The sequence below is a fragment of the Plenodomus lingam genome (assembly GCF_022343315.1).
Source record: "Plenodomus lingam strain CAN1 chromosome Unknown contig_26, whole genome shotgun sequence".
NCBI classification, from domain to species: domain Eukaryota; kingdom Fungi; phylum Ascomycota; class Dothideomycetes; order Pleosporales; family Leptosphaeriaceae; genus Plenodomus; species Plenodomus lingam.
In genome coordinates this window covers 2,314,628-2,331,133 of record NW_027093941.1, presented here as the reverse complement: position 1 = coordinate 2,331,133, position 16,506 = coordinate 2,314,628, and the positions used below count along the sequence as shown (strand labels likewise).

The 16,506-nt window shown below is 35.4% G+C and overlaps 1 protein-coding gene across 1 annotated transcript; it reads right to left on the bottom strand.

Moving 5' to 3' along the window:
* Positions 1-6,399: 6,399 nt before the first annotated feature.
* Positions 6,400-7,911, bottom strand: IAQ61_007058 (uncharacterized protein; the record flags this gene model as incomplete). The annotated part of the gene is made up of 6 exons (XM_066097420.1): positions 6,400-6,718; positions 6,776-6,885; positions 6,944-7,258; positions 7,313-7,453; positions 7,512-7,779; positions 7,853-7,911. The coding sequence occupies 6 exons, from the start codon at positions 7,909-7,911 to the stop codon at positions 6,400-6,402; spliced, it is 1,212 nt and encodes a 403-aa protein (XP_065952897.1).
* Between the last annotated feature and the right edge of the window lie 8,595 nt (positions 7,912-16,506).

The following is a 16,506-nucleotide window of genomic DNA, read 5'->3' as shown; positions in this document are numbered from 1 at the left end:
TAGATAAAGCTACTAAAGTAGTAAAGCTTATTCTAGGCGTAAGCGGAAAATATAGCAAGATAGACAACCTAGATAACCTGTATAAAGCCTAAGGTAATGCCTATTACTAGGTAATTAGATTCTACAATTATATAGTATATAAATAGGGTTTGCCTAAGGCTATTATATTAGATTAGGATAGATAATTCCTCCTATATTTCTAGCAGGTACTGTTTAAATAAATAGGCACCACCCTAGCTATAACTACTACCTATTACCTGTAGGCAGATAGATAGAGTAAGAAGATAAACTAGACTATAGAAATTGCCCTTTAATATATAATAGCGAATCATAACGCGCCTATAGTTAGCTAGGATAAACTACTACCTAACGTCTAATTTATAATAAACATAGCACGCAGTTTTACTATAGGAGAATTACCCTTTAAGCTCCTTTATAGCACTTACCCTTAAGATAGTACTATAGTATACTAATCTAAAGTAACGCATAAGTTAGTGGAACAATTCTATTATAACTACTATAATATCTAGATACAAGTAGAGGAAGCTCTTAAACTAGCTTAAGCTCGCATAGTAGCTTACTATAATAGTTATTACTTACCTATTTAGATTAGTAACCTAGCTTATCTTAAGCTAACAAGAAATATAAATTAAGGTTATTAAATCCTATATGCGTCCTCCTTAGATATTATTAAGGATAGACCCTTTAAGGTAATTAAGGCTATTAGTAAGAACACTTTCTAGCTTAAGTTGCTACCACGTTTAAAAATATACCTAGTTATCTTAGTTATCTATCTAGAGCCTGTGGTTGTTAACCTGTATAAATAGGCTCTAGTTATAGCAAGCGTAGTTACTAATATAGCAGAGGATCCTATACTAATAGACGCCCCTATATAGGACCTCTAGCTTTAGGAACTGCCCTCTACTAGCTACACTTAGCGCCTATTAGTAAAAGTAGTAGTACTAATATTTATAGTAGATTATATTGTCTTAAAGGAACTTTGTAAAATACTAGGGAAGAGGTAAAGGGAGTAGTTTTACAAGGTTTAATAGCAGGGATACAACACAGCTAACAACTCTTTTATTGCTAAATTATAGCTATAGGAAGATATACTAGAGATAGTAGAGTCTTAGGAGTAGTAATATAGTAGTTATCCTGCTACTTGCTACTCCTAATAAAACGCTTAATCTAGTCTATACTAGGTATAACTATCTTTCGCGCTACTATATATGCGTATAAGTCCCCTTAAGAGACATATTTACTATATAAATCCTTTTCTATACCTATATTATCTAATATATAAAAAGCGTGTTACTATTACGTTAGCTATTTGTTGCAGAGGACAGGGCTTAGCAATAACAAGCCCTACCCCTGCACTAGATTTTGCTCCTACTATAATTTTACTCTATTACCTTACCCCACAAAAATCCTTAATAGGTAGCTCCTTACTACTACTTAAGGGTATTCTTTGCCTTCCCTAAAATCTTTATATAAGACGTTTTAGTTACTATAAGTATAAATAGCTATAATATTAGGATTAATAAAAAGTAGCTACTTAAGCTTGCTTATACTAAGCTCTAACGCGTTAACAGTTATACGTTGCTGTGGCCTACTATAGTCTATAACACAGGAGAAGGTAGCAAGTCTAATATAGGAAAACGTAATAATAAGCCTACTAATAATAGCTCTACTATAGTTGCTATTTAAGACGCTGTTAACACAGGACTTAATAAGAAGAATAAGGAACTAAAAGGCAATAGCTACTATCGCGAGTTTACCTTTAGAAATGCAGAGTGCTCCTAGTATAAGAATCCTAAATTCCTTATTACTATTGCTTTCTTAGTTAATAAGAAAGTAGAAGGTTTAGTAGATACTAAGCAAGTTACAGCAATATAGATTAACCCTCCTTAAGCCCTTGCTACTATAGATAAATTTATTACATATAATCTGCGCGTAGTTAACTATAAGTCTCCTTTAGAGGAATACGCGTCCTATTTTAAGCTACCTTGTTTAGAGTAATCTATAGAGATCTATAAGATAGCCTAGTAGCTAATTATAATAATCCTAAGAGACAAGGGATATAGGGAGCTCTACTAACCTTTAGATAACAAGCTTATATTAGAGGTCTATTTTATTATAACTAATATACCTAAGTAATATAGTACGCTGTCCTAGGGCAAGATGCCTAGCCTTATAGACTACTTAGCTATTACAAGGCAATAGCAGGTAAGCACGAACTAGCTTAAGGCTATCCTACTCTAATCTAGTTAGGTGTTTTTAATTAGAGAGGTCCTAGTTACTAAAGCCTAGCTTAATTAGGTTTAGTAGTCTACTAATAAACATGCTATAGTAGTTACCTTACTAACCTGCTAGGCGCGTAAGGACAAGAGTAATAAGCTAGAATAGTCTAAAGCTTAAAAATAGGCTTACTACTAGGAAACTTAGCTCTACTATTACAAGGCAGCGCCTCTAAAGCTAAATATCTTTAAGTAGATAGAAGTGGCCGCGAACTTTAGATAGAATAAGAAGACTAGAGTAAAAGCTACTATCTATAAAGACCCTATAGAGTGTTCTTTTCTAGGCCTCTGCGTTAAACACAACTTTATAGACCCTAGTTACCTAAAGGAGTAGCTAAGCTATAAGACTAAGGTTTACCTAACTTACTGCAACCCCTATCTCCCTAGAGAGTTTCCTATTACCCTAGGAAAAGAGAATAGTTACGCACAAGATTAATATATACGCTCTACTTATATCTAGGATGTTATAGACCTATACTAGAAACCTACCTTATAGGCACTCTTCCCTTATTTTATTAATATTAACCCTAGGTATATTAACGCGCTATATGCTTTACTTATAGTAGGGCACTATCTAACACTAGTTTATATTCCTACTAACAAGCTACCTTTTATAGCTAACTTATTTACTAAAAAGATAGACATACTAACTTCTTACAAGAATCTTTAGATTATTATACGTCACGCTCCGCAAATCTGTGTGCTCTTTTATAGGACTAATGTTTTGCCTATAATTTAGTTAATCCTTAACTAATTTAACTAGTCTATAGAATATAACCTATTAATAACAATATATAAGAATCTACTTAACCTATCCCTAACTAATAAGGGTGTTAAATAGATAGAGATGCTACCTAAATTTGTTATAACCCTAAAGTAGGCGTTTAAGACGTTTAACTCTTTTTAGTACTACGCAGGACTTAGCACCCTAATTAAGTAATATTTTAGCATGCAGAATTATAAATATAAAGGGGTTGCCACTATCTATCCTATCCCTAACACCTAATATAATAGACTTAACTAGGGTATCTATATCTATTTTAAGGAAGAAAATGTAGACAAATCTGTCCTAAAGCTTACTACTAGTAATTACGTTTAATTAGACTTTAATAATTTCTAAGATATAGTCTCCCTAGCTATATAGAATAGGAGAGTAGTTCCTCTAGGTCTAGCTATAGGAATAGGTTAGGTTTATATTATTGCCTATCGCCCTTAGGATAAAGAGAGTGGCAGCCTAGTAGATTAAAAGCAACAAGCATCCCTAATAATTTAGCAAATAGGACGCTTATTATAGGAAAAGCTTTAAGCTTAGGTATAGCTCTAATACACTACGCTAATTATAGTCTTAGTATAAGGTAAGGATAAGGAATACAAGAGACTAATAAATAACCTTGCAAATATAATAGTCCTACGTAAATTAGTTCTATTATTTAGAAGTAAGGAGGAGGTCCTAACCTAGTTCTATAATATACTTCTATATAAGGACTATTAACACTACTAAGCTTTAAGCTTATATAATTGCCTAGCACTAGGTGCTATAGATAAGTTCTAGGAATAGCTGTTCTCTGTTTTAAAGGATTATTAGCAGAACCTAGTAAGGATATAGAGGGACAACAGATTGCGTACAAAGATAGCAATCCTCTTAGGAATCTCTAGGTTAGGTAAGATATTTACTAGTATTGTGATGCTCCTTAGATATACCCTTGTAATAAAGGTTAATTCTTATAAGTAAATATAATAGGACTTAGAGTATATAGCGTATATAACTAAGTAGCCTATTATAGTACCTAATGCTACTAAGGAGGCAGGATAAGACAACTAGGCGATATAGGATAACCCTAAGGCTAGGGAAATCTAGGATAATACTAATACTAAAGGTTAATAGGACAATAGGATAATTACAGGTAAGGATAATAAGTAGATCGCTTAATAGGACAGCGCTAAGGATCTAGGCAAGTTAGAGGTTATAGATACACTTAGAGACAATAACAAATTAGGGCACGATTTAGACACGTTAAAGCATTTATCCTACACTAGAATCCTAATCTAGAATAATGTTAATAATATGGTTGTTAATAGCAATCTAATAATTAAGCTACTAACTATAGGGTGCGATAATAGTAACCTTAATAGATAGGAGCTAGGTAGGGTAACCTACTATTTAGTATAGAATAAGATAGTAGACTATAATTATAAGACCTTTTTATCTATTATAACTAAATACTATAAGGATATAGGACTAGCTAAAAAAATAGTAGTCTACTACTATTTAAAGCCTTCTAAACTAAAAGCCCTAACTGCTATATTAGACCTAGGATTTAGGGAGGATAGATTAGGTCTTCCTCTATTCTATTAGGAACTCTAAGACTCTAAAGGTTAGGCTAACGTTAATGTCCTTAACTATTACCTATAACACTTCTAAAACTAATACACAGGTATTATAGATAAACGCTTTAACGCGGTAGAGGGTTCTATTACATACTACCTGTGTTAGCTAGCTAGAATAGATAGAATGCCCCTATTAGAAGAGGTCCTAGGCACCTAGTTAGGGGACAAGTTAGACTTTATTGCAGATAAACTAAAAGACATCTAAATAGTAATAACTAATATAGATACTACGCGTTAGCTAAGTAAGGAAGCTAGGAAGGGTATTAAGACTACTTTTAATAAAGGTTAGTAGGTTATTATATAATTAGTAGTAGTAGTGTATTACACTACCTTAGTTATAAACACGTATAGATTTTAGATTATCTAACAGGCTTATATAGTTTACCTAGAAGAAAGTAGCTAGGCTAGAGACCTTAAGATAGCTAGTTTTATAAGCAACTATTAGGACTTAGAAATACACGTCTTTATAGGAGACTAGCACTAGCTAGGACCTTAACCTTTTAGACTGTAGCTAGACAATCTATTTTAATTGCAGATTAGCACTTCTACCTTATACTAACTAAGTAGCATAGGCTTCCTAATCTAAGTATTAAGTTAAACGTCTAGGTTTACTAACTAGATATTACTTACGCTAGCGCTCTAATTAAATAATATAATAGAGGTAAGCGCTATACTAGGATTATTTAACCCTAAGCGCGAGAAGGAGGCGTGCTATATTAACACCTAGATATAGGGAATTAATAACGCACTAGTAGTAGTTAATACTATAAATGCAATACTAGTCTAAGATACCTCTAGATTATAGTACTATATAGATACAGCAATTATTACTCTATATAATCTTACTTAATAACTCTAAGAGGTACTAGTAGAATAAGTGTTAGTATTATCCCTATATAACATATATAACTACCTGCTACTAGTAATAATTAATAAAGCTACTAAGGAAGCCCGCTGCGTAGGAAAGACTGTCCTTACTAAGCGTCTTTAAGCAGTCCTAGTCCTTACTATTAACTCCTTAATAGGTAAGGATTATTAGTTTATAATCTTTAACACTACTAGATATATAGAGGAATTCTTCTAGAAATAACCTTAGATACTAGTTATAGGAACCTAAGCTAAGACCTTGCTAGTAATTGTAGCACTAATATACAACGTTACCGCAAGCCTATGCTTCTAGTTTAACTACCTTAAGCGTTTATTCTATAAATAGGGAGCTTTAGGATATTATATTATAAAAGTTAATTTATTATAATAAAATAGTTTTACTTAATACCCTATAGTATGCAAAGCCCTTAATATTTATAGATATAATATTAGAAAAAGCCTATATAATCCCTCTAAAGCCCTAATAGGTGTCTACTATAAGACTATTACTACTAAGCATTCTACTACCTTATAAATAGCTATTTAAGCTACTATAGATTTGTACCTAAAGGATAATAATAAACAAGATAGGTATAAGTCTACTACTGCCACTACTATAGGGGAGCCTAGTAAAGGGTTTTAAGAGTATTGTAGCAGTTAGACTAGTTACTATCTAAGGATTTTCTCACAAGGACGTTCGCCTTGTAGAAGGGGGCAGATGCTGTGTCATGAACGCCTGGGTCACGTGTGACGGGCTTAGCCTCTTGGCGGTGCTTGCCCATAGATAGCTCCCATCCTCCTAGACTAGGACAATATGATCACATTACACACTGCATTTGGGCCCTCCTCATCGTCGGATATTGCAAGAGACACGTGGAAGCTCGGCAGCCATGCCAGGAATGGCGGCCTTTACTGTAGCGCGGCTCATGACATTGGGATCGGCCTTATTCACAGCGGCCATCTCGTAGCGAACCAAATTTCCGATCTGATATGGCCTTAGGGGGTCGAGGATATTGGCGAGACCATACTCGGCATATGGGTAATGCTCGTCCTTGTAGCTGCAGATGTCAACATGAACCATCTCATCGCCAGTCTTGGGATCAATGTAGTCGTATCCGTTGGCAATGTGGAAGAAGTAAAAGTTCTTGGTCTCGTATTTGGCGACACTGTTCTGGTCAGCTTCATGACAGGGAATGGTTCAAGACCTAGTGACAAATGCTTACAGGCTGCCATCCTTCTTGTCCAGGAGGTAGAATTCGACTGGGGAGTCATGCTCACAGACCAACATGTCGGAGATGGACTTCGTGACGTCGCTCATGTCCATGTGTACAGGCTATGCTCAAGTCAGCCAAGTTTATCTTGTTGAATCTAGTTATCTTAGGGATACATACATTGCGAACAAATAGGCAGTACTTGTCCGTCATTGCGATAGCGTGGGTGTAGCAGGGCCTGCATGGGAGAGGAGCCTTCCAAACCATATAGGCCGGGTTGGCTGCCACATCCAAACAGAAGACATTAAGTTTACCGGTGGCCGAATCAATGATCCAGTTGAAGGTGAGCCCACGCTTGCGGTCGTGGACAGGATGGGCGCAACTACCGTATCCTTGGAGTTCTGGGTTGATATCTGCGTATGAGAGCAACCTCTTGGGCTCTAGGGTCTTCGCATCACAAATTTGAAACTGGACCCAGTCGTTGTGAACCAAAATCTACCATGGAATTTAGCTTGATCCTCAGATCCTCGGTCAACATTCATCACATACCTCATCCTTGAAAGGATCTTCTGCTTGTCCACCCCTTGAGTAAGGGTTCTTGTCCTTGGGAAGGTGCATACCACGACGTGGCTGGACGTTGCAGTTCATCGCATCAGGCTCTTCATAGCCATTGGGTACCCAAATGGCTTGCTATATGACGAATATAAGCTTTATGGTCATCTTCCGCATTTCTTCCATGTTTGCTTACCTGAGCTCCGAGCAAAGCGGAACATGGATCCTGTGCCTCGATGAGAGGAGTGTTTGGGTTGAGACCAAACCTAGTGGTAGAGAGATATCCTTGCTTCTTTGCTCGTCGAACAACACCATCATGAGTGTATCGACTGCGGTAGAAAACCTTACCATCGACCATGCGGAACTTGTGCAACAAGCCTAGACCGTCGAACAAGTGCTGGAAAACCGCTCGTGGCTTGGTGGGATCGTCTGAGACTGGGACGGTGAATCGACCAACGCCAATTCTGTGAACCTCCGGTTAGTGTATGACTGTATCATGAGCTCTACATGTACGTACCTCAGAAAAGAGCCGTGAACCCAGTCAGGCCAGGTTCCTCCAAGCTTACATTCGACCTCCTCTGGAGTTTCAGGGACATCACGAAGGTACGGAGGAAGATATTGGGTATCCTTCTCAGTGATGGTCTCCTATCGATACCCTCTGGGCATTCCCTCGGTACTCATTGTGTGAATTACTATGGTAGATGAGGTGCAGTCTGTACGGGATGATCGATGCTGAGATGGATTGGAGAGGTACTGAAGGCGTTGTTGATTGATTTAGGTTGTGGGGAGCAGTTACTTATATACATACATCTCGTCCACATAGATAATCCAAGTCGGCCGGCTGGTCAGCGGGCTGGTCAGCGGATGCTTGCCCGGTAGTCGAGATCCATGATGCTCAACTTCCGTTGGCATATGGTGGGACGTTTAACTTCCGTTGGCATATGGAGGGATGTCTAACTTCCGTTGGCATATTGAGAGCCGAGGGCCGACTCTTGCTAACCAAGCGAGCAGTCAAATGCGCCGAGCGAGCCTCTGGAGCTCGATTGCAATCAAGCTGGTTGCGCTCTCATAGTTGCTGGATATTCACCCACCATGATCAGCATGTCACATAGCCACAACAGGGATCATAACAGTGATTGAGGGCCACGTACGCCGTAAGCCAATCGAACAGGGGAGTATACTATGTAGGACATGTAACCTGGCATGTTTGAGCTACGTCAGAAAGCTTAGTTACAAAATGCAAAGTGTTCAGGAATTGCCATCTCTCGCTAGAGTGAGCCCACTGTACCAGTGTACTGCAAGATAGATACCTTTACCATGAAAGGCTAAATTTCAAGTCCCATAGTCGTTTTGATGGTTGGGCTGCTGTAGTCAACATGTAAGCCAGCATGCAAAGAGCGATTGCTCTTAGGTGTGATGACTTCGTGGGACTTCCTCAAGCGTATCATCAGAGGAAGTGTTTGGGTTCCAGTAGTCTGCGCATGGGGTCATGGGAAACGTTATTCGTCCGGGTCGCAATAAGAAAAGTGTCCTGGTCATAAGCCCTACCTTACCCGAATTGGTTAACATCCTGCAGCTAGTAAATTAGTACTGCAGGGGATGCCGCTAGATGGCCCGCGACCGGTATTAATAGTATCGGTGTATGGTATTGGTGGATATTAGTATCTATACCTGGTTACGTGGTGTTGCAGAGTTTTTACCTATAGCAACTAGGTAATAGCTATAACCTAATATCCTATATTAACTAAAATCTATTAAAATATACCTAATTGTTATACTTTTTATCTTATAGAAATGTTACTTACTTAATCTATATTACTAACTAACTTAGATAAGTCTTAGGTGTCCTCTAAGGCTTTATATAAGGTTATTATAGAGCCCTATACTAGTAGTATTACGTGTAATACTAAAGTTTTTAATAAGCAGAGCTCTAAGTTAGGTAGTAACTCTAATATTAATAAGCCTAATTAGGTAGCTATACAATCCCTAGAGGATAGGGATAAAGATAAGGAGACTAAGTAGGAAGAAATATTAGATTCTAGGTTAGATTCTAAGCTAGTTATTCTATCTAATACTCCTAATATTCCACGTGTGCCTTATAGCTATTAATATTATAATTACTGCCCTTGCCACTAGGATTATAGGGACGTATAGGGTAAGGTTAGTAAAGGAGACTATAATCTTACTAACCTCTAGGACCTAACAAGTATTAAGCGTAACTATCCCCTACTACCTAAGGCTATCTACCTAAGCTTTAACAAGGGAATAGAGGCTATTAATAAGTAGGGTAGGACCTATAAAGTAGCGTATAACTACTTTAAGTAGGAGTAAGGTAGTTAGTATAGGCTTAATATGCGCTATAACTATAAAGGCAAGCGTTGTAATAGGAAGAAACAGCGCCTAGAGTACGCCTAGCCTAGGGCGAGCACTAGTAAATATAGCTACCTTATACAATTTTAGGTTATAGCTAAAGATTACACTAATTTAGGTAGTTAATAGAGGGTAAAATAGGCTTAAAACTACTAAAGTATTACTTATAATTATCCTCCTATAGAGAATTCCTATAGTATAGCAAGGTATTACTAGGCAACGCGTACCCTAGGTATAAGGCAGTAACTATAGAAGATTTTTAAGATAGCGCGTGGCTTAAAACAAGTATTGTTAATACTATAAGACGCGTATCTAGACGCTGTTTTTTTATAGCAGGATATACGTAATAAGTATTAGTAATAGTAGTAAGTAGAGCTAGGTAATAAGATAATAACAGAGGCGTTAATAGGCAAGTTAGATAGGCACAAGTACTAGTACTAGTAAGTTATTATAAGATTTTATTATAGGATTTTGCTAGTATTAAGGAAACTTTAGTGTTACTCCTACTTACTTAGCCACGCATAGGCCCCTATATAGTTTGTGTATAGTAATAACACTAACTATTATAATATCCTATAATATTTCTTATAGTGTTAAGGTTTTAATTTTCTTATTTTTTATTTATTTTAAACCTAAACATACTATATAGACTATCTAGTAGTCTATGCGTAGCTTGCACCTTACTAACGCTGCAAAATAGATATAGTGTTAATTTAGATAACTGTAACAATAAGGCAGAATTGCCTGCCTATTGTTCTATGCCAAGTTAGGCCCAATAAAGGCCCAACTCACTAATGTATATAGAGAACAGCTCGCCTAGGGTTAGGATAGGCATGTTCTTCTTGTCCTTTTGTACAAGACCTATAGGTGTAGGAATCTTATCCTTTTCTATATAGACGCGCACTCCTATATGCCTTTAAGTTATATAGGATACCTTTTAGATGCCCTACCTACCTAAGTTGTTATATTATAAGAAGAATATTATCCTAGCTAGTAATAGTATTTAAGAATATTGCACTTGTTATTATTTTAAGCTACTAATTTAGTTCTAGTAGCTACCTAACCCTGTAACTCTACAGTTAGAACAGCTATTAGAACTTCTAATAACCAAAGCCTATAGGCTTAGACTTCTAGACCTATAGGTGGTGCTAGATTACCTTTAGAAAAATTGCGTTAGATTGCGTTAAGGTAGAGACCTAGAGACTACTAAAAGCCTAGAGGAATTAGAGGTAAAGCTAATATCCTCCTATAACCAAACCCCCTAAAAGAAAAGAAAAGATTTATTATTCTTATTAACTATAAAATATTAGATAAAGGCAAAGGAAGGGTATCTAGTTTAGCTACTTTTAAAAGCCTATTTACTAATAGAAAGAAATTAGATAAGGAAGACTTAATTAATAACGCCCTCCTTAAAGGACCTACTTCCTATCTATCTCTTAAGGTACCTTGTGCTCCTAGGAAATCTTAAAGCAATACCTCCCTTAAAGATAAATACATGTTAACCTTATCTAAAAAGGAGAGGTTAGAGGAATAAGTTAAGCAACTTACTAATTAGTTATACAACACCTCCCTCTATAAGGAGATATAGGGTACTACCTGCCCTAGCTAGTCTTTAGCTTCTATATTAAACCCTATAGTATATACTATAAAAGCTAAGAGATAATCTAAAAAGACGCTAAATATCTCTATACTTAGTAATAGTGCTAATCCTACTTTTAGATAATAGTAAGCATCTATTTAGGATAGGCTAGAGATTAACGCTAATTACTACCCCTCTTCTAGAGCTTAGATAGCGTTAGTCTAGGGATACTACTTAGGACTAGCAAGAGAATACTTAGAGCCACGTTACCTATCTAATTCCCTAAGTCTTTAATTCTAAAAAGCTAAGGAAATAATTACCCTCCTTTAAACTTACTTTATTACTAGAAATAAGATAGCTAAGAGTTAGACTATATTTAACTACCTATATATAACTAATATAGAGACGTTCCCTACTTTTAAGTTATAATTCTAGAGTCTTGCTATTAGAAGAGAAGTACCCTAATTAGAGTAGTATTACTACCTCTAGATAAAGATTACACCTTCCCTAAGGATGCTAAACCTTGCTTTCTAATAGAATTAGCATAATAATTTCAAGACTATAGTAGATTATCTTACTGCTTTTAACATAGAACGCTGCCTATACCCTACCTTGTCTACTCCTACCTAGACTACTCTATTATCTAGAAAAGGACTAACCCCCTTCTAACACTCTAGAAACTAGTCCTATTTAGACGCTAATTAGAAACCCTATAATAGACCTTTAATAGCTAAACCTTATATACCCTACTTGTAATAATAAGGCACTACCCCTTAAAATAATTAACCCCTATCTACTACGCTAGCCACTCCTAGCGCTACTATAACAGGAACCCTAGTAACTTGCTATAATTATAGAAAGCCTAGGCACTTCTCTAGTAACTACCCTAAACCCCCTAGGATTTAGGCTATAGATATAGAATAGGTTATTAAGAATTCTAAGGAAGAAGAAACTGCTAAATTAACTAATTTAGATAGCTATTAGATAGGAAACAACAACGCCTAGGAGAATCCTCCTTCCTAGGCCTAACTTAATATAACCTATTAAACCTTTCCTTAACTAAATTATTTATTAGTTCCTATTTACTTGCATGTATAACCCTATGCCTTAATAGATCTAGTGTTTACCTAAACGCTTTAGTAGATACTAGGGCCTAAGGTTACTTATTTCTTAATTTAAAAATTACTTATAATATCTCTTCTACACTTAGGGTACCTATCTAAAAGCTACTATATAAGCTTACTATCAAAGGGTTCTAGGATTAGATTACCTCCCTAGTTGCCTACTATATTTAGCTTTATATAATAGTTAGTAGCTAAAAGGTTTATAACTGCCCCTTTATAATAGTAGACTTAGGTTCTTAGGATTGTATTATTAGACAACACTAGCTAAAATAGTTCTAAATCCTAATTAATACAGATAAATCTTAACTAATCTAGCTAGAGAAATATCCTCTAACCTATAACCCTGCACCTCCTATTCTAGTACAACTCTACTAGCAAGTGCTATCTACTCTAGTTACCTACGATATCTTGTAAAGAGACGCCCTTTAGGATTAAGAGGAGAACTAGAACTAAAATAGTCCTAGTTTAATTAATAGGATAGGTAGTATACTTAAAATTCTAGCCACTTATAGGGCTGCTACTAAACCTATTACGCCACCTACCCTAGTCTAATTGCTAACTATTACCCTACCTGTAAAATTCTAAATTACTACTATTTCTACTAATACTTTCTATTTTAATATAAAAAAATCTTCTAATAAATTCTTTACTACTAGCCTGTGTAAGATTAAGCGTAGGATCTAAACCCTATCTAAATAGGATACTCTTAACTACTACTTGTTAGATTAGAAGCTCCTATCTAACTATAACTCCTATTAGGACGTCTTTAATAGGGCTAAGGCTAATAAACTTCTAATCTACTAGCCTTATAACTATAAGATAGTCCTAGAGGAACCCCTTCTAAACTACTAGAGTCCCCTCTATTATTAAAATACTAAGGAACTCTAGGCCACTAAGGAATACGTATAAGAGCACCTATAGAAAGGTTTTATTAAGACTAGTTAGAGCCTATTTGCCTCTCCTATCCTGTGTGTTAAGAAGCTAAATAGAGGCCTTAGGATCTGTGTGGATTACTATAAGCTTAACAGCTTAACGTAAAAGGACGCGTATCTAATACCCTATATAGATAATCTATTGTCCTAGCTAGCTAAAGCAAAAATCTTTACTAAGCTAGATATTTATGCTGCCTTTAATAAGATCTAAATAGACCCTAACTTAGAGGAGTACACCACTTTCCGCACTAGGTATAGTGCCTATAAATACAAAGTCCTACTATTTAGGCTATATAACAGACCTATAACCTATTAGCGCTATATAAATAATATACTAATAGATTATTTAGATAACTTCTATATTACCTATCTAGATAATATCCTTATCTACTCTAAAAACCTTACTACTTATAAGGACTATGTTAAAAAAGTCCTTAAGTGTCTTTGTTCTGCTAGATTATAGGCTAATATTAAGAAAAGCGAATTCTATATAACCTATACCTATTACCTTAGATATATCCTAACTAATAAAGGCTTAGAGGTAGACCCTAATAAAGTTAAAGTACTCTAAAACTAGTCTGCTCCTAAGACAATAACTAGAGTAAAGTCCTTCCTAGGATTTACTAGATTCTACTAGCAATTTGTAGAAAACTTCTCTAAGATAGCTAAGCCCTTAACTACTCTTTAGAGCCCTGCTACCCTATTTATATAGACCTTAGAATACTAACAAGCCTTTAACTAGCTTAGGAATGCCCTACTAGTAATCCTAAGCTTAGCTTACTTCTATCCTAAGTACCCTCTAAAACTAGAGACAGACGCCTCTAATAGAGTTATTACAGCTATCCTCTTATAGGAGCATCCTAATAGGAAATAGTACCCTATATCCTTCTTTAGTTAGACCCTTACTAGTTCTAAACTTAATTAGGAAATCTATAATAAAGAATTATTTGCAATAATCTACGCCTTTAAGAAATAGCGTGCTAACCTAACAAGTACTTAGCACCTTATTAGAGTATACACAGACTATAGAGCACTAGAGTACTTTATATCTACTAAAGTCCTTAGTGCTAGGCAAGCTAGATAGCTAGAGGTTATAAGTCCCTTTAACTTCTAAATTAAGTATACTCCTAGATCCTACAACGCCTAAGCTAATATCCTAAGTAGAAGGGAATAGGATATAATTAACCTTAAGACTACTTAAAGGGATAATTGTTTATAAGTAATAATCGCCCTAGATAGGTTATACCCCTAAATTAACTCTAACTTAGCGCAAGACTACCTAGCTAAGTATTCCTTACTAATCCTTGCTTTAATTATAGTAGTTTAGAACCCTATAACTCTTAGATCCCTAGAACTTATTAAAACTCTTCTCTAAGAAAATAGGTCCTTATTCCTAATAGAAAGATTAGAGTTGCCTAAGCACTATTAGATAGAAAATAGACTCCTTCTCTACTAGGATTAACTTTGCGTGCCTGCTAGATTAGTCCTATGTACTAGACTAATTTATAAGGCTTATAATTAAGTGTCTACTACCTACCTATTAGCTACTAAAACCTATTAGATTCTAGCCTAATATTACTACTAGAAAGGTATAGAGACTACCTATAAACGCTACGTTTAGAACTATATCCTATGCAGGAGAGGGCACCTAAGATAGCACTAACTCCCTAGCATACTCTACCCCCTTCCTATCCCTAGTCTACTAATACAACACCTATACATTAATTTTAAGGATTTTCCCTAGGATTAACGTAGTTATAATTAGATTATAGTTATTATTAATCGCCTATTAAAGCAAGCTATTACTATCCCTTACTACAAAACTATAGACGCCTAAGGTATAGCTACCTTATTTATTTAGTAGGTGTACTAATTTAGACACACTCTAGATACTATTATTTCTAATTAAGGCCCTTAGTTTGTATCTAGTTTCTAGTCTAAGTTCTATTAGATTATAGGCACTAAAGTTAAGCTCTCTACTACCTACTATAAATAAACTAATAGATAAACTAAGATTATAAACAAGTATATTAATTAGAGACTAAGGCCTTTTATATCCTATTACTAAGATAACTAGAGCAACCTACTACCTATAATAGACTGTGCCTAAAGTACTCTTCTATATTTATCTATTAGCATAGCTCTATATTAGCTCCTCTTTAGTTCCTTACTAAAGCAAAGTTAGAATTAGAAACTAGAAAAGACCCTATCTACTATACTAGAGAAACTAAACTATAAGGACGCCTTATCCCTTACTACTTAGATATATAACGCCTAGAAGATTGCTAAAGAAAATATAGAAAGAGCTTAAGACTAAATACGCTCTGCTACTAATTGCTATTATTATCTAGTTAACTAGAAGGTTAGTAACTATATTTATCTATCTACTACTAATCTTACTATTTTATAACCTAGCTAAAAACTATCTAAATAATAGGAAGGTCCCTTTAAGGTATTAGAATAAGTAGGAAACGCGTATTGCCTCTAATTACTACCTAGTTCTAAGATCTATAATATTCTCTCTCCTAATATACTATATAAAGATCCCTAAGACCTATTACCTAGATAAGAGGCTCTAAAACCCCCTAGTACCCCTATATAAGGTGTAGAGGAATAGGAGGTAGAAGAAATCCTAGCTAGCAAATTATATTAATCTAAGCTAAAATATAAGGTTAAGTAGGTTAGACACAATCCTAATCCTATTTAGTATCCTGCCTCTAACTTTATAGGTGCTCCCTATAAATTATAGGTATTCTACTAATAGTATCTAAATTAGCTAGGTCCCCTACGCAGCTTACTAAAATACATTTAAGCCTAGGAAAAGGGCAAGGAGGATCTAATATTACTTTACAATAATTATATCTAATATTAGAACTAATTTATATCCTATTTAGCTATATATTAGGCTATTAACTACTATCTATTGCTATTATTCTTGTCTCTATTTATTATTATATCCTATTTAAAACTATCCTAGAACCTTTAAGGTTCCTAGGACACTACCCCTAGGAAACCTCTTTATTCTATATCTATCTCTCTATTAGAACCTAGTTTAGACTCTGTATTAGCTAAGATAGCACCTAGACTACCCTTCTTAGCTAGCTTCTAGATAACTAGTGCAGCAGGTGCGGGAGCAGGTGCAGGAGTAGGTGTAGGAGCTAGAACTAATTTAGACGCCTTCTTATT